Below are 21,145 nucleotides of genomic sequence, written 5' to 3'. Positions count from 1 at the left end.
GTGGTCCCGGCACCCGCCGCAGCGACCACAGGAGGCAGAGCTGCAGTCAACATTCCAGGTGACTGGTCTCTAGCAGCATCACCAGGCAAAGGGGACCCAGAGTCCAGGCCTAATCCCACCAGGAGGTGATGGCTGATGCTGGGCTGCTAAACCAGGGAGGCAGACAATGAGAGGAAAGAGCACAGGGTAAGTCTTAATGGTAGCCTCCACCAGTGATCTGCCACAGGCCTCAGCCAAGTTACTCAGCCTCAGTTTCTTCATCTGCAAGATGGGGATAATGATAATACCTACCTCATGGGTGCCCGGTGAGCAGCAGTTGTTGCTGCTACTATTAGGTCCCTTCCCCTTCCAACATTCAGAAACTCATAGTCAACCTGCAGAGCTCCTCAGGCAGCAGACACCCCAGGAGCCCTTCACTGCAGGCGTGGCTTGATTAACGCCACCCCATGTACCTTTCTCCTCTCGATGCGTTTTTCTAAACCATTCCATAGGTCTACATCATTTCATTTTCCTTCATCTCTTAAATCTACTCCAGATGGACAGAAATTATTTTTAAACTGGCCCTGCAATTCAAGCGGTTACATAAACCCTCCAACAATGAGTCTCTGCTCGGCCAGGGGATGTACTCTTCTGCCTGGAAGGCCTCTGTTCCCACTCCAGGAGGGGAGAGGCCCTGAGGGCCGGGAAATGGAGCCAGATTTCACAGGCGCGACGTGGAGCGGGATGGAAAGCAGGTGATCGGCTACAGGCCTGCCACCTCGTCCCACAGCTGTCCCCTGCCCCCACTCCCCTGCTCCGCCTGGCTCAGTGCTACAGGACTTGGCATCTCGAAGACTCCAGGGTGCCGGCAGACCCGGGGGGGCCCCAGTATTACATCAGTCAAGAGCAGGAGGCAGAGGTGGAGGTGGGAGGACAAGATCCAAAGAACAAAAATGTTTGTTTGGGTAACTTTTAAAATACTATTTTTAGATATACAGAAGTATGGAGTGAGTAAACAAACCTCTGTGTATACCACTGCGGGTCTTTCTAAAACAAGTGGGAGGCTGTCTGGGAAGGGTACGGGCTTGGGGCGGGGGGCTCTATGTCACCCACTGTGTCACACAACTGCTGTGTACCCTCTGCCCCTCACTGGGCATCAGGTTATTCCCTGGAAAATGATCCCACTGGTGCAGGCCCATGGCTTCCCAACTTTTAACTGGAAAACCCTCTCTCTACATGAGATCTTCTGTGAAGGCCCACGATACGAGCAAGAGCAGAGGTGCTCTGGTTCACATGGGCCCGGACGCCTGCTTCCCCACTCAGCTCTTGAGTTTGCTCTAGAGCCCCTCGGCCACCGTGGATGAACTGAACAATGTCTGAGAATACCCACCCTCTCTACTCCATCTCTACGACCCTTCTAGGTGACTGGATCGCAAAGTTGTGAACATCCTCAGCATGACAATTTTATGAACAAACTGAGGGACACACATCAAGGCTTCACCTTCCCTATACTAAGTGATATTTTGCCACAGGCTGGGGCTCAGGAGACAGTGTTAGCAGCCGTGCTGTCCTGGCCGCAGGCAATGAAAGTGAAAGAAAGTGAAAAGTGCTCAGTCGTGTCCGACTCTTTGTGACCCCATGGACTATACAGTCCATGGAATTCTCTAGGCCAGAATACTGGAGTGGGTAGCCTTTCCCTTCTCCAGGAGATCTTCCCAACCCAGGGATCAAACCCAGGTCTCCCGCATTGCAGGCAGATTCTTTACCAGCTGAGCCACAAGGGAAGCCCAAGAATCCTGGAGTGGGCAGTACCTATCATCTTTTCGCCTTTTCTAAGTTCCTAGGACAATTATATATGAAATGAACAAATGAAAGCTCAGTCCTCCAAGACAGACTATCTACCTGTCTGCGCTCTGTACTTTAAGGGTATTTTTATTAAGAGAATGGCACAGTTGCCTTTCTCAAGAAATCCAAGGGTCTTCCTCTACTGCTTTCAAATTTTCAGAGATGGTCTCTGCCCGAGGAGGGATGAACAGGCGACCTGGATTATACCTGTCTTACCCTAAGCAAGGTGACAAGGCCTGAGGGGCAGGTGAGGGAGGCGCGGCACAGCGGTGGCAGGTGGGTCCCCGCGGGGGCTGGGGTGGGCTGGGGTGTCGGGGGGAGGGTAGCGTGGCCGCCCCTTACCGATATGCCTCCGTGTCAGCTCCACAGCCGCGTTCCGGTTGACGTTGGAGAGCAGCCCCAGGCAGAAGCGCTCCGAGTTGGAGGGGTCGGTGAAGCCATCCACCGTCATGGACGGCTGGGAGGCGTGGAATGTCTCCCCGACGCGCTGGTTGAGCTCGTAGTAGGAGATGGAGCACCAGAAGGCCGGCTCACAGTAGGTGACGGGCTGCAGGTCTGAGGAGACAGGCCAGGCTGCTGGGTCAGGGAGTCCCCCCAGGCACTGGGCTCCTGGATGGGGTCCCCTGGATGCCCTGGAAGACTGTTTCCTCGCCTCTCAGAGGGCATTATGATCTCCCCACCCTTTTCCTGTGTAAAACTCACAGGATCCAGTGGGGCAGAACCCTTAGGTTTTCGGAGACGCATTCTGCCGGCCCTGGCACTGTTTAGTTTGAGCTCATAAAGGCCCTGCCCCGCCTGGCCTTAGGTCAGAGCCATCTTCAAGGAGGTGCCAGACCAAATCTGAAAGGCCCTGGGACCAACAGACACCTGGGCAGATGCACCACACAGGCCAGGAGCGGCCAGTGCAGTCTGGTCCCGCACCGGCCTTTCTTTCAAGGTCCCCATAGTAACCTTTTGGGGGGCTGATCTCTGCCCCCCAAAAGGGCCTGCAGCTGCTGGTTCTGCCTGATCATGTACCAACTCCTAGCCCATCTCACGGCAGTGTCCAGGCCTGTGAAACAGCCAGATGACGAGGCTGGTGCGACCCCGGGTGTCACCCGGGCTCAGCGGTTGCGACCACACAGGCACCGGCTGCCGTCTGTGGCGTGAGCTGGGTCCCTGCCACTGACCCCGGAAACTGTCCTCCACATGTGTCCAGAGGCCATCCACTGGGGCGGCTGAGACACACACGTTCACCTAAGAGAAACTCGGAATTTATCCCAGTTGCCAGCCTGTGTCTCAGTCAAGGGCACCTTAGAGCAAACTGCCATCCTGTGAGGGGTTGGTTCTCAGAAGAGGAAGGCACCCTGGAAACAGAGGTTTCCCCTCTCGTGGCCCCACATCGCCTTTCCCGTGACTCGTGCCACCTACAGCCATTCCAGGCTCCACACCTGCCCAGGAGCCCTCCTCCCGCCCGTCTCTCCATCATAGCTCATCTCAGGGTCCTACTTCCTGGCCAGGGGCCAGGCCCTCATCATTCCTCGTTTGCACCACTGCCTGCCCGCTTACATGACCCCCTGCCGCCCCCTCCGCACCCCAGTCACCCCTTCCAGCCAGGCACTGCTCCCGGGACCACATCCTGCACTCTGCCCCCTTGAATCCCGTGTGCTGGACAATCAGGGAGTTTGCTGCTCTCAATGCTCCATCGCAGAGCATGGAGCATCACCCTGGCTCTTATTAATACATATATACATATACACAGACGGTCATTCAGGGTGCATCTCTGGGGAGCTGGTGAGACCAAGTCTCAGCCCTGGCCCGAGACCCCTGCTCACTGCCCGCCAGGCAACTTCCCAGAGCCCACGAGAGCCCACGAGAACCTCTGCTCAGCTCCCCAGGCCGCTGACAGTGTGAGAAAAACCCAGAAGGTGGGGCCAGGTCTCCCTGCTGGGCAACGGGGCCCTGACCTCCTTCCAGGGTCAATGTCCATGATCCCATCTAAGGGTAAAAAGAAGGTCAGCACACACAGGAGGAGCTGAAGACCGGTGACAACCCTGCCCTTGCCACACCCAGGAAGAGTCGGCCGGAGGGTCAGGACATCTGACCACGTTTCTCCACCTCAGCACTATCGAGATTCGGGGCCGGGTCATTCTGTTTGGGGAGAGACGGTTCTGTGGGCTCCAGGATATGTGCGGCACCCTTGGCCTCTAGATGCCGGCAGACCACATCCGTCTCGCCCTCCCAGCTGTGACAGCCAGAAGGGCCTTCAGACATTGAGAGAGGTCTTCCAGGGGGCAAAATAGCCCCCAGACGACAGTCACTGCCCTGAATGTTTGACCAGGTCATGGAGCCCAAGCTTCAGGCCAGACACAGAGCAGCTGTGTGCTGCTGAGCAAAGCAGTTTAGCTTGGAGTTTCAGTGTCCACATCTCCCTGGGGCCACCCGAGTGGAGAACCTCCTTTCTCACCCGGCGCTGTTTTTGCATGGACTGAGAGAATTCAAGTGGAGAGCAGGGCACGCATCAGACACTCAATAAATGGTGTCTATAGCAATTAGAATAATTTTGGTTGTTCAAACTTGAGAACATCCTATTCTTGGCCTGACCTCCAACCAAAGGGGGCAAAGTGTCCTTGCTCCTCCTTCTCCTGCCAGGGTGGAGCAAGGGAAGAGGAGGGAAGGCAGGGTGTCCAGGCTACTTAATGGCGAAGGGGGTTTGATGGGGGCAGGAGCGACCACAGCCCGCGGCCAGTACCCTGGAGGCTGGACTGAGCCATGTCAGCCACATCTGGCTCTGGCGTTGCTCGATGTTTGACATTCCAGTGAGATAAGTTATATTCTAAACAATGTGCTCACTAAAATGTGAGCTATGTTGCTTTGGAAATCTTAAGAAAAACAACCACCACCACCTAAGAAATCCAAGTGCACTCCAAGCCTTCAAAGTGGCCCGGCAGCGTGTCAGATCCAGAAGGTACTGGGGAAGCACGGCAGGCCCCACTTCCCAGAGGCAGGCTCTGCTGACTTTGCTGTGCAACCTCAGGGACATGACGTCCCTCTCTGGCCGCAGTGGCCCAGTCTGAACAGTGATTGCCGTGTACTGGAAGCCACCGAGAGCAGACTCTGAAGGTCATGGGTCACCCTGAAGAGGCAGCCTTGGCCTCCCTAGCCAAGTACAGAATAGCGTCCTCGTCCTCAAATGATAAAGCCAAGTCCAAGTCCTGGGCTTAGTCCAGGCAGAAGGCAGTGAGCCAGGATCCCAGGAACACTGACCCAGTCCACTTGTCAAAAGAAGGGAAGTCAGCAGGCCACCTGCTGGGTAACACGGGGCCAGAACGCCATTCTGGTGATGTGTAGGCTTTGAGGTGTCTCAGAATCAGAGAGAGACTTGGAGTCCTCGCCAGAGGCTCTCCCAAGCAGATCTGAGCCCTTATCTAAACATCCCTGCAACTCGCAGACGTGCACCAAACAGTGCTGTGGAAAACACAGGATGCAGGAGCCTGACACATAATTAAGCAGATGGTAGTTTGGGGAGTGGAGCCGTCAGGCCAAGGCCAAGTCTGAAGGCTGCCATTTCAGAGAGGGCTGTCTGGACGAGCTGACCCACGTTCAGAAGCAGCACCCCAGCCGTGCACTTACTGTGGTCTGCAAACAGCTGCCAGTCGGCCCGGCCTTTCCCCTCTCCCCTCCCATCGTCGCTCAGGGCTTCCTGCAGGCACTTACGCCAGGGGAGCTGCACGCCCAAGTACGCCCCCCTCCAGGGCTCTGCCTTGAATGGTGCTTTATTTTCAAACTGCATGTCCGCCCTCATTTCTTTTCCTAGTAAAGGACTTATCCACACCATGGTTCGGAACAAGACCAAGTCAGGACCCTGGGAAAGAGAGACTATAAACAGGCTAACCATCAAATTAGATAGCTACTTAAACAGCACTCAGCTTGGCTCTGAGCTTCCTAGCAGACAAGGCAAAAAGGGGGCATGACATGCGACCTGGCTCTGGTTGGCAAAAAGAAAATTCTTACCAGTTCTATAGGGAAAATAAAGCTTGTCCTGGCACTAAATCTTAAAATAACTCTTCAGTGAGGCCACTTCTCCCCCACAATAGTCAATACAGTCAGCCAAGCCACCCTGGATTCAAGAGGGTCCCAATAAATGCAGAAGCAATTTTATATAAGGCTGCTTCTGGGGGAAAAAACTCTGAACACATATGGCTCACAGGCTCCTCCGGGAGGACAGGGCAGGGTGACCTGCCCCAGAGAAAGCGGTTTCGCTTCCCCAGACCAAGGACTCCACACACCTGGTGTGGCAGCTGACGGCACACGCCCAAGGCCTTCCCTCCACACGGCTCTGCTCCCAGTCAGACTGCTGAGTTTGTGCTAATCCCTCTTCCTGTGGCAGAGGTGTTGCAGACGCAGGAACCTCCCGCTCCAGCCGCTCTCGGCCCCCAGCCCCCACTGCTGCGGTGAGGGCCAGATTCCTCGAGGGGCAGGGGGCACTTAATTCTCCACTGGCCCCCTGCCAGCCTAACGCACTGGCTGGCTCTGGTTCTGAGCCCAATTCCAAGCTGGCATGGACTTTCTGTTTTGTTTAAGGGAAAGAAAACAGAATAAAACCCAGAAGGCAACACTTGGATTAAGGGATGCCTATTAAAAACACGTGCAAGAGATCCAAATCCGGGAAAGGAAAGGGGGGAGGCCCGAGCGGGGCAATTAGCTTTCCGCTATACGTCGAGCGCAGGGAGCGGGTGAAGAGCGGGCGCGCTGATGCGGCAGAGCTAAGGTCAGAGTGCCAGCACCCACCTCCATCTGGGCCCTGTGGAAGAAGACTCCACACCTAGGCCCCATCTGCCTTCCCACTGCCTGCACTGCTCGCCCCCCTCATCTGCTGGGACACGACCTTCACGGCCCAGCTCAGGTGGCTGTGAAAACATTCTCTCATCCCTGGTGTCTGAGCCACCTGCCTACCTAAAGGTCAGGTCCCTGCCAGCCCAGGACAGTCATCCCAGCAGCTAGGCACCAATTCCAACTGATCTTGCGAAGGATTAGGCAACAAGCCCACTTTTACCCAGAAAGGACCCCTGCTCTATCAACCTAGGACCAGTCTACTGAGACCAAGAACAACGGAAAGTCTCAGAGCTGGACGGACGCCCAGGAGTCTGACGGTCCAGCCAGCAGTTGACTTCCTGCCATGAAGACGTTCGCCTGTGGTGTCCCGAGCTTATGGAAGACGAGAGCTCAACGTGGCCTTGGAAAAGATACCTGGGATCGGGTTTGGGTTGTAGGGGGTCCCCTGCCCTCTCTTGAGGGGTCAGGGGTCTTCCTGCGACCTTGGCCACCAGGGCCCCCTTCTCCCAGCAGGAGGAGAAGGCAGCCTCAGTCCAGGGCCCTCTGGGAAACCATCACCTCCTTCAACTCCAGCTCAGTTCCTGCCCCTGGACACTCCCTGGTACCTCACTTCCCCCAGTCAAAGCCTCTCCAGAGATGTCTCACTCTAAAGCAAAGAACAACTTCCTCACAGGCAGGATCTGGCTCGTTATCTCTCTCCACCTCCCCCCAACCCCTGCATTTGCTCCAATCCTTGACCTAAATCCTTAGGAAATTCCAGGTGACTCATCCAACACAATGTGTAATAACAGGAACCTCACCTGCTCACATCCCTTCCCTGCACAACAAAGCCCTGGGATCTCCCCAGAGCCTGCCGCTGGCCAGAGGCTGAGCTGGCTCTCAGTCACTCCTGGGGCTCCCCCATGAGGCACCCCAAGTGGCTTCACTGTGGCCAGAAGCTCAAGCTTTTGCCTGGAGCAGGAAAGAAATGAAGATAGTAGCCAGATGTCCTATGCCTGCTTTCTGTTTGTATAGTAACTTCTTTATGAGAACTAATAGGTGTCCTGAGATGCCCAGATGTCTCCGGGGAGAACCCGCCGTGTGCCCGTCGGCATGCTGCGGTTTGGGACATGCGGCCGTGAAAGAGGAATGCAGGGGTGGGGGCTGTGTGCTGCCCCACCCCCGCTTTTATCTGCCTGCAGCCCACTGCCGAGGACTGGAGTCCCCTCTCCTGCCCACACCTGCTCTCCAAAGGATGCCCTTGAACCCTCGAGGAGCTCTCTCCTTACACCTCACTTGGCATCTCCACAGAACCTGCCCACCCCCTGCCCTCAGCACCTCTCTCCCCTCTGACTGTTGGGCCCCATCCTCCACCTGATCCCCAAGCCTCTTCCCGAGGCACATCTCGTGAGTCCATCCTTAGGTCTCCCTCTCCATCCACTCCCAGGACTTCAGCCAAAACTTTGTCAGTGTTTCCCAAGTGAGGACTATAGAATGGTCCACGGGATCCTAAGAAAGAGGTGTTCCAACAGTGGTCGGATCCCTGGGAGAAACGCTGGACCAGCCAGGCCTTCTTTCTGCAGGACTCTCAGAGGCTGTACGCTGCGAGTGCCCTGGGGGACCCCAGGAGCGAGCACAGGACAGGCTTTCCAAACTCATCTGATGACAAAATCATGTCTCTGACCCCATGATGGGCAAGGCTATCACACATGCTAATGGCTCTGAAGCTGCACCTCCAGCCATGGCCTCTCTCCTGACTGTCCCGCTGCTTCCTGGACTCAGGTGAGTAGAGGCGCCTCCCTGTCACCCTCCATGCCAAACCCTGTCCCTCATCTCCTGGGGTCCGGCCGCAGTGACACGGAAGCCTCCCGGTCTTCCCAGTTAAAGCTGGTCAATAAATGCTGCTGATTTAGGCCCATGGTGCTTGCAGATGCCTTCTCCCGTTCTGCTTCCTTTCTCTAAAGCGTTCATCTCAGCCTCCTCCAGTGCTACAGCTTCCTAAGTGGGTTTTTTGGGAGGGGTGGGGCAGGGGTGGTAGCTCCAGCAATTTCTCCTAAGATTTAAATTCCACATAGTGCCCAGATTAATCATTATGAAGCCACCATCAGATAAGCGCCCAAAACTCAAAACCCACCATCTTGCCTTATCCTGTAGGCAAGACGGGGCTACGGAAGTGTGGCCTTCTGCACTCTTTTCTCAGCCCTGCCAGCCCCCTCAGCCTCGTCTCCACTGTGCCTCCCACAAGCCAACCCACCACATGGCCAGCCATCCGCAGAGCTCGCCCGCCCTTGCACCGGCAGTGCCTTGCCCTCCGATTCTGCCTGTCCCTCAAGGCCCAGCTCACACGGGCCACCACAACTCTGAGGTCTCTGCACCCTGCCTGGCACATGCAGTTCCCCTGTCCTGTGTGTGCTGGGCACAGCACATCACCGGTGACAGACACCTCCAGCCACTCCACCAGACAGTGAACGTTTGAGGGTCTTCAGCTCTGGACCCCCAGCATGGGTACATACTAGGAACTCAGTGAATGAGTGAGTAAATACGGAGAAGACACTGACCACCCAGCATGATGTCCCCACTGGAATGCCACCATTCCCTCCTGTAAGCCCTCAGGGTATTTCACCTGCACCTACCTCTTGTTTTATATAAAAAGTTATTTACAGTCCTCCTTATTTATCCCAACAAGGCGGACAACACTTTGATGTCAGGGTCTGGGGCTCCTCTTTGAATTCCCCTACCTGGGCTGGTATACAGAGACCAAGCAGGAAGTGCCAGCAAATGGCTGAGTGAGGAAGAGACAGGCAAGCAGGCAGGGGTCCCCGCCAGGGACGACATGGGACACCAGACCCTCAGTTCCCTCCCTGAGCCGAGTTCTACTGAGTGAGAAAGGGGAGAGCTGGTCCAAGTGGCCGAGCATGGCAGGGTCCCGCTGCATGGATCCCTGCAGCCTGGATCCCCGAGGCCTGAGGTCCGCACTTCCCAGCTGTGTGGATGGGACAAGTACATTAACCAGTCTGTCCCTTGGCTTCCTGTTCCACAAAATGAAAACTGTAGCACTACCACCTTATTCAGCTGTCACGAAGATTCAGCTAGCACGCAGGAAGTGCTCTGAACAACACTCAGTAAACAGCGAGTTCTCAAGAAATGCCAGCCATTATCATCACCATCCTCTTATCTCCATCCAGCCGTGATGCTAAGGCGATGAGACTGTAGGGTCCTATCGATGGTTTTGAGTGGGCGAAGGCTGGGGTTCGAGGGCTCATCAAGCAGAAAGGAAGCCAGGCCTGTCCGCACCCGAGTCTCACCATGAGTCCTTCATGACTCGTCAGCTGACTCGTGCCCCCATTCACATCTTCCCAGCAGAGGGGCACCCCTCTCTGTCCACCGGGCTTGGAGGCTGTTCCTTCATTTGGAAGAGATGGCCTCAGAAGTCCTGACCCTTAGACAAGAGGCCGAGGGACAGGGCCGCAGGCCGGGAGGATCGTGCCAGTTGGGCACTCTGCCTTGGGGCCAAGTTCAAGGACATGCTGTCATCCTGGTCTACACAATCTCGAGGGGAACGCAGAGCGAGCACCCACCCAGGACAACTTGCAGTCCGAACCACAAAGTCAGGCAGTGGGGTTGCCGGGTCAAGCACCAGCTCATGTCTGTGGACTGAAAGGGCTGCCGTGGTGGGGTCAGAGGGGTCATCCTCCAAAGCAGAAAGCCCAGAGTGAAGCTCACAGTCATGGCCTTCAAGTTAACATGAGCTTCCAGCCTTCAGCGTTTATGTTGAATAACTCCATCAGTCCTTTCACATTGGGAACATACACCGTGGTATTATTTTACAAAGATGCTAAAACAGATCCCCCAGTCACATTTCACAGTGCCCACTTGTCAGCCGTATTAAAGGGTTTTCAAGCAGCTCCCACATTCCAAATGATGACTCTTCATCTGATGCTATCAGTCAAGGACTGGGAACAACTGGGAACAGAAGCCAGGCCAATCCACTCTGATTCACCAAGTTTGGATATTAGCGCCTCCTTTCCCTGAGCCCCAAGTCAAGTCCCAGCAATACAGGCCAGAACAAAACCAAACTCACATTTTTCTAAAGCTACCAGACCAACTCAGGAAAAAAATTCCCCTAGATGAGAACTGAACAAATATTTCATTTGTTTTGAGCCCTCTGGCAGGCCCCACACTGAAGCCAAAAGATGCTCCTGGATTAGAAAAGCAAATCTCACAAAAACGACCCAGAAAGCAAACATCTGAGGGAAGGTTGTGGAAATGATGGCCCAGCCACTCCAAAACATCATGAGATGATGCAAGATGATCAATGAGACATCTAAGCATGGAAATGTGTTTACAAAATAACAAGATAGAAGGAAAAAGTGAATATGAAGTATTCTCTCAAAGGCAAAGCACAAATATATGTGCTTGATCCAAAAACATCAGAGGACCAAGATAAAGGAAACACATGTGCGTTAGGGTAGAGGGATTATGGGTAACTGTGCATTTTGTTTTTTAATTCCTTATATGGTACCCTTTTAATTAAAAATGACATCACTGTCAGATGAGGTGCTCAGATGAAATCCAAGCAAGTGTATCTGAAACAAGTCCCCGCCAGCTGGGGGTTGTAGTCTGCAGCACTGCCCATGGCTTTGCATCAAACCACACACGGATGCTCACCGACCACAGACCCTCATGTTTCTACAGCACAAGATTCAGGGGATTTTCATTCACTCGTGTCTAACCGCCTCCCCGGGGAAATACAAACCTGGCCCACGGCTGCCTTTCCTGCCACCGCTGTTCTCAGGTTTCCCATCCTGTGGGTGACCCCAGAAGCTATGCAAGCAGAAACCTGATGGGTTGTGCTGGGTGGATGGTGGGGGCCGGGGGCGGAGCTTCACCTTCAGGGCCTCCTCCCGACACTGAGCACCAGCCAGGGCTACAGCTAAAGGGGGTTCAAATCATACAGACAAGGAGCTACTTACCCAAGTTATTGTGTGTTGGGGACATCGGATTCGGGGAGAGGTTTGGAGAACCTGCGAGGTAAGACACTGCTGTGAGACGTCAGAAAAGCCTGCTGGCCTGGGAGCCAGATGACAACGTGTACATCACAGCGGGGCGGGGAGAAAACCCCCGGCTGAGCCTCCACGGCCCAGGAGAGGGCCGCACCTCCCTTCCCTGGGTCCCAGCTTCTTTATCTGTGCAACCAATAGATGAGCGGATGACCTTGGAGTCTTTTCCACAACTCGAGGGTCTGATGCATCTAAGCAAGCCCACAGCATGCGGTTGCTGCGGTCCCAGCCTGCGCGCACAGACCCCACACTGACACGCCCTGTTAACTGAGGGACAAAAGGAGCAGGAAGACCCTCTCCCCAGCCGCCCAGACCCCTCTCTGCTCTCAGAGCTCAGGGTCTGCAAATACCAATGCAGGCATTCCCAGGTTTCAGGAAACGCACCCAGCTGCCTCAGACACCCCACAGCTCAGCCACCAGACTGACGTTTTATGCAAAACATGATGCTACACACGGGGAAAAGTCCTAACTACCCAATTCTTCCTACTCTATTATCTTTACTCATTCTCCTGGTAGGTGGGTGGGTGTGTGCAGACCCACACAACATCAGCCTTCAGAAAACCAAGCTATCGCTTTTCCAAAAAGCAACACTGGGCTGGTCCCTCCATTGTCCCTGCACCCATGGGGCTCCAGCTCCAGAGAGTTGCTTGTTTCCTGATAGTCCTTTGCGCCTGGCTCCACTCCCTGAAATCTCCAATCCTCACCACTGGGCCTTCAGCTTAGGCTGCCTTGAGCTGTGAGCGGGGGTCTGCTCCTGCCCCTCAACTCAGCTGTGACCTCCTTGAGGACCAAGGGGGAACCATGGGTTTCACCCCTCACACCCAATCTTCTGGGGGATGTGGAAAAGTCACAGAAAAAGCAGAGCTTTCAAATCTTCCATGGTATCTGGACATAGCACCACGTAGCCATGGGTCTTTGGCAAAGTGGTTCAAACACTTTGAGCCTTGATTTTTTTCCCCTCAGGTATAAAATGGCAATGATACCATCTACTGTGTGATGTGTAGAAATGAAGCAGAACGGTGCACACAAATATGCCTACACCATGGCTTGTACACAGGAGGTGGTTAGTAAGTGTTGGTCTCCTATTTCAGGCTGGTCCAAATCATGGAGACCCAGGAAGTGGGACCTTCTCTCTGGTCTGAACAGACATGCGCATATATCTGGGGAGACATGGGGCTGGACAGGGAGAGCCTTGGGCCCCAGCTGAGATGCTCCTCCTGTCTGCTGTCAGGGAAGTCAAGCCCATGAGCAACTGGACTGGTCTGAGTGAAGAGCAGAGAGTAAATGGGAGACCCCACCCAGCCACCCGTCACGGGCTGGCTGGGCTCCACAAAGCCCAGGGCTCATATTCAATAAACATTTATGTCCACAACAGGGTCCTACAGGTACACGACGGGAGGAGATGAGGAAGGGAGGACAGAGAAAGGAAGGGGAGACACAAGAGTTGAGAGGGTGAAAAGGTGGGCTTGTCCCATGTAAGACCTTCTTCTCCTTTGGTCTGTTTGCACAGGCAGACTTTGTGTTACTGTGCTTTGCAGATGCAGTGCTGCATCCAGCCAACACACGGGCACCATTTTTCCAACAGCATTCAATGATTTCATGTCTTTTGTCCCCTTCTGAAAATTCTCACAATGTTTCTAATTTTGTAATTATTATATTTTTGATGGCAATCTGTGATCTTTGATAGTTACTACTGCAAAAAAGATTTTGACTCATTGAAGGTTCAAATCATGGTTAACATTGTTGAGCTACCAAGTATTTTTTAATTAAGGTGTGTACACTACTTTTTTGGACATAATGCTATTGCACACTTAACAGACCAGGACAGTATAAACGTAACTTTTACACGTACTAGGGAACAAAAAATTTGTGTAACTTGCTTTATGGTGGTTATCTGGATGTAAAACCACAGTATATCAAAGGTTTGCCTGTAATCCTTCCATAAACCTGAAGAGTAGCGAGGAGGGAAGCAGGCAGGAGAAGAAGAAACACAGCATCTGCAAAGATGCTGCTCAGGGGGCTAGTTTCCCATGCCAGCATTTAAAGATGTGGGCTTACAGCAGGCACTTGGCATCAAATACAGGTCTCCGATGCATTCTGACTGGGTTCACACCATCATCCACTCATCAGTGGTATGTGGAGGTATGTGGCACGATGCCCAGGCTATATATCAAGTGACCACATTTACAATAAACATGCACGTCCCCTGCATCCTTCTTTCGGGAACCGCACTCTCTTCTGGGCTATGTGCAGGGCAGGTGGCCCGACCACATCGGACGGCTCTGCGTACCCAAGGCATGCCTCCCATCATTGGAAGGGAACATCTGCTTGGCTCCCTCCTCCTCACCCAACCACATGCAACGCCATGCACGTGTGATGTGGCAGCTGGGGTTCAATTCAAGAAGCCGCTGGTCTGAGGCCAATTTGGTCCCAGAACAAATGAGGTGGGAACATCTGGAGATGTGCCTGGAGATGACTGGGCTGGGCCCCTCATGGCAGGAACACATAGATCACATTTGGGCATCACACAAAAATAGATGCTTCAGGGCCTTGCAAAGATCTTGCCTCTGTTCCAGCGCTCCTGAGCTGTTTCAGGTGATGAAGCCCACCCTCCATCACACTGCCAGCAGCATCTCATCTGCTTTCAGCCTGCAGGGGCTCCACGTCAGCCTCTGGCTACACCTGAAGCTTTGAATGACTGGCCCTCCTGTCTCTGGAGGAGGATGCTCTAGCCACACGGAGCTCTCACCCACCCCAGAACTCACCAGCTCTCCTCCCCACGGCCCCTCATGACTCTGCCTGGCATGCTGCTCTGCCTGTCCTGGCAGCCTGGCCAAACCCTATATACTTCCAATACTCAATGCAGGAAAAGCCTACACCGCAAGCTGCTGCTCAGTCCCCCAGCACTTTGTCCCAGGCTGGGTGGCACGGCCCTGTTCCGTGCCACATAGCATCTTCCATCAGGGCATACAAGAGACAGCATGGTAACTGCGGGCTGTCTTGCTGGTCTCCCCCACACACCATGAGCCACTCAGGCTCCTCCTCTATCCCAGTTCTGGGCCCATAGTGATTGCTCAGTAAATACTGGATGGAGGGACAGAGAGAAGGATGGAGAGAGAAAGTGGGGAGAAGGGAATACAGAGAGTGAGATGGAGGAACAGAGGGAAGGATGGAGAAAGTGGGGAGAAGGGAATACAGAGAGCGAGATGGAGGGACAGAGGGAAGGATGGGAAAGGGCAGGCACTCAGGACGAGGAGCAGAGACTCCACAAAACTCTGACCTGCATCCATGCTGTGGTTCATCTGGTGGTCACTGGTCTCTCCATCTTCACTCAGGTAGCCTGGGGGTGGGGTTTCTGGGAATTGGAAGGAAGGTGGTTCATTACATGGCCTCCGGTTTGGCTCTTAAGCCACCCTTTGCAAACTCATAGCTTCAGGCCACTACGCCGGGGGCGGGAGCTGAAGGCTGGGCTTCGGACCCCTGGCTCTCACTGTCCTGGCACACTCATCCTCCCGTGTTCCCACCTGAATCGCTCTGAACTTCGTTCACACTGTCTGACTCCCAGTCTGAAGTGCCTATTCCTACAGCCTCTGTGGGCCTAAACTTCTCCCAATCCCTGAAGACCAGGTTTAAGCCCCGCTCCCTGCCCTGCCCTCCCCCACCCCCGCCACCTGGCAGTGAACTCACCTATCTCTGAGGGCAACTGCCTCAAACCACCCTCTGGCTCCACCACCCACACCCGTACCATGATCTGCCGGCTCTTGAGGGGACATCTCAAGCGGGATGCAAACTGCATGAGAGCAGACTGCCATGCATTCCTCTCATTGAGCTCAGGCCCTGACTGACTTCTCTGCTTTGCTGAACAAAGAGAGTAGGCAACCCACCCCCTAGGGACCAGAGCCACCTGTGACATGAAAGGCCGGGGCTGTAAAGCAGGTCCTCCCTTAATGCTCTGACCCACGCACACAGCCTGCGGTCAACCTCAGCACAGTGAGCTCATTTGGGACCAAAGGCTAGTCCAAAGTAGATGGCTCCGAAAGGAACGCGGCCCATCTCTGCCCCAGCTACCCTAGTGCAGGGTCTGGCCAAGCACTGCCAAGCAGTTTTCCTGGACTCCTGGAGTTCTGGTGATTCACACATTATTTGCATGTAAATGATGGGCTTCTAAAAACATTTACACTCTGACAGCACAGCCCACTTCTCCCTTTAGAGTAAAACCTCCCACCCAGGCTGGAACCCTCCCAGGGCTTACTTACAGGGCCCTTCTCCACACGCTGCCCGGCCCTTGGCCCCGGCTCGGCCCACTGCCTCCGCAGCCCCCAGACCTTGGGGGATCCTGCCTGAACTCCAGCCCCAGGGCCCGGAGGGTGGTGAGAGAAACACAGCCTCGCTATTTCCGCTTCCAAAATAAATGACTGCACCGAGGCCGGGCGGAAGGGTCACGCCGCCGCTCCTCCATGCCAAGAAAAGCATCATTAGTGAGCGGGGAGCCAAGGCCACGGATCCTCTCCCCACAGGGACGCGGGTCTGAGTCAGGGGCCTCGGGCCAGCGGGTGTGCGGAGATGGGGTGACAGGGCCGTCCCGCGCCCGCCTCCGGGGCTGGCCTCACTGCTTATGGGTGCCTACCTGGAATATTGCTCTGGGGCTCGATGCCGGCAGGGAAGTTAGTGTTTTCGGGGATGGAATGGCTGTAGTCATCCAGCGGGGGGAACTCGGCCGGGATCTCTGTGTGGCGGGGCACCAACACAGGAGGTAGAACTGTGCGGAGGAGACAGAGGAAGGAGGGTCAGGGTGGATGCCAGGCTGGACTGAAGCCCCGGCACCCCCAGATGCACCAGAGGCCCACCCTCAGGAAGAAGAGAGGAAGGCAGGGGACGGGGAGAGGAAGATGCGGAGGAGAAGGATGCCCAGTAGACACCTGCAGACCCCACAGAGGAGGCCATACCTGGGGTCTCTACCCTCTGATAGTGGTAGGGATTCACGCAGACCTCGTCCTTCTTCATGTTGAAGGCGAACTCACACAGCTCCATGGCCCGCAGCTCGTGGTGGCTGTGCAGGTCGGGCCACCGCCACAGGCGGCAGTAGATGACGTGGGGGAGCCCCTTCCGGTGGGACACCTGCAGCCGGCCATCCAGGGACCTGCCAGGACGGACAGGAGGAGCAGAAACGGACAGTGAGGGGGATCCGGCCTGCCTCCTCCCCAAGGCCAGCCCGCCGAGCTCCTGGGAGCCTGGCGGAGACTCAGAAAGCTCCCCCCACAGCCAGCGCTTGTCCGGCTCGCAGGCAGAGGGCTTGCAGATCAGAGAAGCTCTAGGCGTGCTGGGAGGGGTCCAGGAGAAGAACAGAGGCCCACCCGGCAGGCCAAGGGCTCCTGGGCTGGCAGAGCAGACCCCGGAGCCACCAGGCCGCGGGATGACTACCCTCCCCGACCTTGAAGGGACGGCACTGAACTGTGCTCTGCAAAGGCCAGGCCAGGCGGAGGTGGGCAGAGGGGCCAGGGCTGAGCTAGAAGACGGGAGCTCTTCAGGAGCCGACGTGAGGATGCAGTGATGCCGCAAGGAGGATGACGGCGCGCAGCCCGTCTCCAGCGGCTCTCTATCCTCACCCAGTTCCTTCCTCAAACACAAGAAAACAAGGGGGAAAATCCCTGTTTCAGCTGGGGTCTGTGATGAGGTGGGGAGCGAGGGAGGGACATGAAAGGGAACTGTAACTGGTCAGGGCCTACACAGCAGGCCTCTCAGGAGCCCCTTTCTGGCCGGTGGCCCAGGCGCCCGGTCCACGGCGCTCGCCTAGCTCAGAGCTCAGGCCTACATGGTCGTGTGTGTGCAGAGCTGCGACCGCACTCCAGGCCTGGTTCTCCTCGGTCCCCAGCCCAGCTCGGCTCAACCCACCACCCACGGCAGTGTCCTGTCCCTTTGCAAGCCTTGTTTTCTGTGGTGACTTGGCCTGTGAGCAGTTGACCTAGTGCCCATCACACCCCCTCCCCAGAGTAAAATGTGGTCCTTGATGGACCAGTGGCGTGTGTCCACAGGAGCTCTTCTAAAAGGCAAAACCAGAAAGCCTACTCCAACCCATTACATCAGAATCTTCCTCTAAAATCTCCAGGTCATCGGCCCAAAGGAAAGTTGGAGCAATGCCATAGGCCGTGACGACTGGGGAGCTCGAGTGGCATGAGCACCATCGGCCAAGAGTCAGGTGGGAGACAGGCGGCTTCTGAAAAGATGCGAGACTTCGGGGACAACCAGGATTAGACGGGTTAGGAGAGTCCATACACAAAGAATTCTTTATCAAGGGATTTCCCTGGTGGTTCAGGGGCTAAGATTCCATGCTCACAATGCAGGGGGCCCGAGTTCAATCCCTGGTTGGGGAACTAGATCCCACACACCATCAACTAAAGGTCCTGCCATAACTAAGACTTGGAGCAGCCAAATTACAAAGAAGAAGAAGGGAAAAAAAGGAATGCTTTATCTAACAAGCGTTTCATGAGCTCCTACTTTGTGTGGCATTAGGGATACCGTGGTGAGGGAAAGAGGAAAAGAGCCCACAAAGCGGTCCCGGCTTCCACAGAGCTTCCATGGGCAAGGCGGACGTTAATCTACTAATCAGGTCAGTGACAATGATAAGCGAAGAGCAGGGAGCTGCGAGCGCATACGACCCTGGGGATGATGCTTCACGGAAGGGCGAGACGGGGCATCTCTGAGGGGACAGTGGTTGACCAGAAAGTCTAAAAGGCAAGTAAGCAAAGAGAGGAGGACATTTCGGGTAGAGAGATGAGCACGTGCTAAAGTTCCGAGAAGGTGGAAAGCACAATGTGGAGGGAGACCAGAATGGAGGCCAGAGTGGCCAGAGAGGACGGAGGCTGGGGCAGCAGGGAGGGGTGCCTCTGCAGGGTCTCAGATTCTGGTTCTGCCTTCTTCCTAAGAGCCACAGGAACCCTCTGAGATGTGTGTGTGTGCGTGTGTGTATGAAATTCTGGCTGTGGGGACAAGCGCACTGGAGGCAGCGGTGGTGGAAGAGTCAAGAGTGGATGAGATGGGGAATTCTCTGGTGGTCCAGTGGTTAGACGACTCCCTACTTTCACTGCTGAGAGCCTAGGTTCGACACCTGGTTGGGGAACTAAGATCCCACAAGCCGAGTTGCATGCCTCCCACCACAAAAAAAGAGTGGATGTGATGGGTGCTCTTATATATAGAGAGAGGCCCCCAAAGGCAGTACTGCCCTTCCTACAAGAAGGCTCATCCTTGGACTCCACTGGTCAGCGGACAGGACGTTTCTGATGGCTGGGCAGGGCTGGTGGAGAGGCATTTAAAGCTCTCTCTCCCTGCCCCCATTTGACTGAGGGTACCTGCTTTCCTGAATAAATGGAATTTATGGACACTGTGAGGGAGAGGCCTGCCAGATGCCACCAGAAGTACCAACCAAAGAGACAGAAACAGGAATCCAGGCAAACTCTCTGAGTCACTGGCCTGGGTAGGGTGAAGGATGGACAGAGGTCAGATCCAGGCTATGGCACAGGGGCTGCCGGGAGCTGCTGACTAAGGGCAACTCCAAGGGTGTAATTACCTCCCTGCTGTGGGGCCCCACACCAAGGAACCCCAACAGCCCCAAAACAGTAATTAGCAGGCAGAACGAGAGAAGACAGCCTGGGACTCGCCCCTGAGACACGGAAGGCAGACGGCCAGATGTGGAGTCATGAGACCCGGGGTCAAAATGAGGTTCTACTCTTCTGCTTGTGAGACCCTGGGCAAGTCTTGAGGTCTCTGGGCCCCTCAGTTACCTCATCTGTAAAATGGGAACATTCTGCCTCCACTGCTGCACTTGACCTCATGCAATTTTCAGTATCCACTCAAAAGTGCTTTCTGGGGGCTTCGCTGGTGGCTCAATGGTAAAGAATCTGCCTGCCAATGCAGGAGACACAGGTTGATCTGGGAAGATCCCACATGCCAGAGAAACTAAGTCTGTGCACCACAACTGTTGACCCTGTGCTCTAGAGCCTGGGAACCACAGCTGCTGAGCCTATCCACCCCAACAACTGAAGCCTACACACCCTAGAGCCCATACTCTGCAACAAGAGAAACCACTGGAATGCAAAGCCCCTGCTCACCATAACCAGCAAAAGCCCACATCCAGCAACGAAGACCTAGCAGAGCCAAAAATAAATAAATAAAATTATTAAAAAAAACAAAAAGTCCTTAGTGAAGTACCAAGCAATGAGCATTATTCTTCCACACCACAGCGGACCGTCTCCGAAGTCAGCCCTGGATAAGTGAGGTGGGCTGAGGGGGAGAAAAGCGGGGAGTGGGAGGTGACTATTGGGGATAGAGAAGGATGTAGCTGTTCCTATTGTCTTGAAAAGCCACTGTGTGCCCACAGAGAGGGACGTGGCCACACTCCCTCTTCAGTGTTTGCCAAAATCCCCCGAAGAGAGATAACTGAACGCCTGGAGTGGCCTCCACATGGAGAGTCCTTGGCGAGATGCTCAGCCTAGCAGGAAGGAGTGACTGTGCAGGGAGTCCCCCTTCCCTACCCAGTTGATGGAAGGCGTTTTTTTTCCTAAATGCAGCACTATTTACAATTGCCGGGACATGGAAGCAACCAAAATGTCCATTGATGGAGGAGGACTGGATAAAGAAGATATGGTGTATATATACAACAGAATATTACTCAGCCATAAAAAAAGAACAAAATAATGCCATTTACAGTGACATGGACGGACCCAGAGATTGTCATATTGAATGAAGTAAGTCAGACAAAGAAAGACAAATATTATATGATACCACTTATACATGGAATCTTAAAAAATGATACAAAAAAACCTATTTACAAAACAGAAATAAGAGTCATAGATGTAAAAAAAAAAAAAATAGTAATACAGGGCAGGAAGAGGGTGATGGTGGACAACAGGAGAGAAGGGTCCCCCTTTCCACGGGCCAGACAGCCTGAGAGAGTGAGCAGAAGGCCACGTTCCCATCAGCCGTGCACGGGGCCTGGGCCTCAGCAGGAAAGGCGGACAGGAAAGTCTGGGCACTCCTGGTGCAGAGGGGTGCCCACACGCCGCCCTAACGGCCTAACCCCCGGACCCCTAACAGCCAAACCAGAGACCCAGAGTGACCCAGGGTCAGGGGCCTGCAAGGGAGAGACGGGCGCAGAGTGGGCAGAAATGGGAGGCCGTGGACGCGCAAGGCCTGAGCATGCTACGTGGGGATTCAGCCCTTATGGGTCTGGGGAGTTGATGGTGGAGAAGGAGAGGCAAGGAGGGCAGAAGGCACATCACACTGGCAGGCAGAGGCCTTGGTGTCCTGACTCCTCATCCAACCCCTTCTGGGTTACACGGGTTGTTTTTTCTCAGGGCCTAAAGATCCTGGCTGTCTACCTGCAGTATTACAACAGACAAAGCTCAAAACATAAAGGAAGAAGCAAGGAGAAGGGGGTAGTGATCAACGGAAGGGGGTATGAGACTGGGAAG

At 54.7% G+C, this 21,145-nt stretch overlaps 1 protein-coding gene across 2 annotated transcripts in view; it reads right to left on the bottom strand.

Moving 5' to 3' along the window:
• SMAD3 (SMAD family member 3) overlaps positions 1-21,145 on the bottom strand; it is a 126,915-nt gene that overhangs the window by 9,550 nt on the left and 96,220 nt on the right. For both annotated transcript variants that reach the window (XM_061430162.1, XM_061430163.1), the window contains exons 2-6: positions 16,625-16,818; positions 16,306-16,437; positions 14,959-15,033; positions 11,592-11,642; positions 2,167-2,379 (exon numbers count right to left, since the gene is read on the bottom strand). In XM_061430162.1, coding sequence (XP_061286146.1) covers positions 2,167-2,379; positions 11,592-11,642; positions 14,959-15,033; positions 16,306-16,437; positions 16,625-16,818 — 665 coding nt within the window. The remainder of the gene's footprint in view (positions 1-2,166; positions 2,380-11,591; positions 11,643-14,958; positions 15,034-16,305; positions 16,438-16,624; positions 16,819-21,145) is intronic.

This window comes from Bos javanicus, chromosome 10 (assembly GCF_032452875.1).
Source record: "Bos javanicus breed banteng chromosome 10, ARS-OSU_banteng_1.0, whole genome shotgun sequence".
Lineage (NCBI taxonomy): Eukaryota > Metazoa > Chordata > Mammalia > Artiodactyla > Bovidae > Bos > Bos javanicus.
The sequence above is the reverse complement of the archived record's forward strand: the minus strand, read 5'-3'. Positions and strand labels throughout refer to the sequence as shown.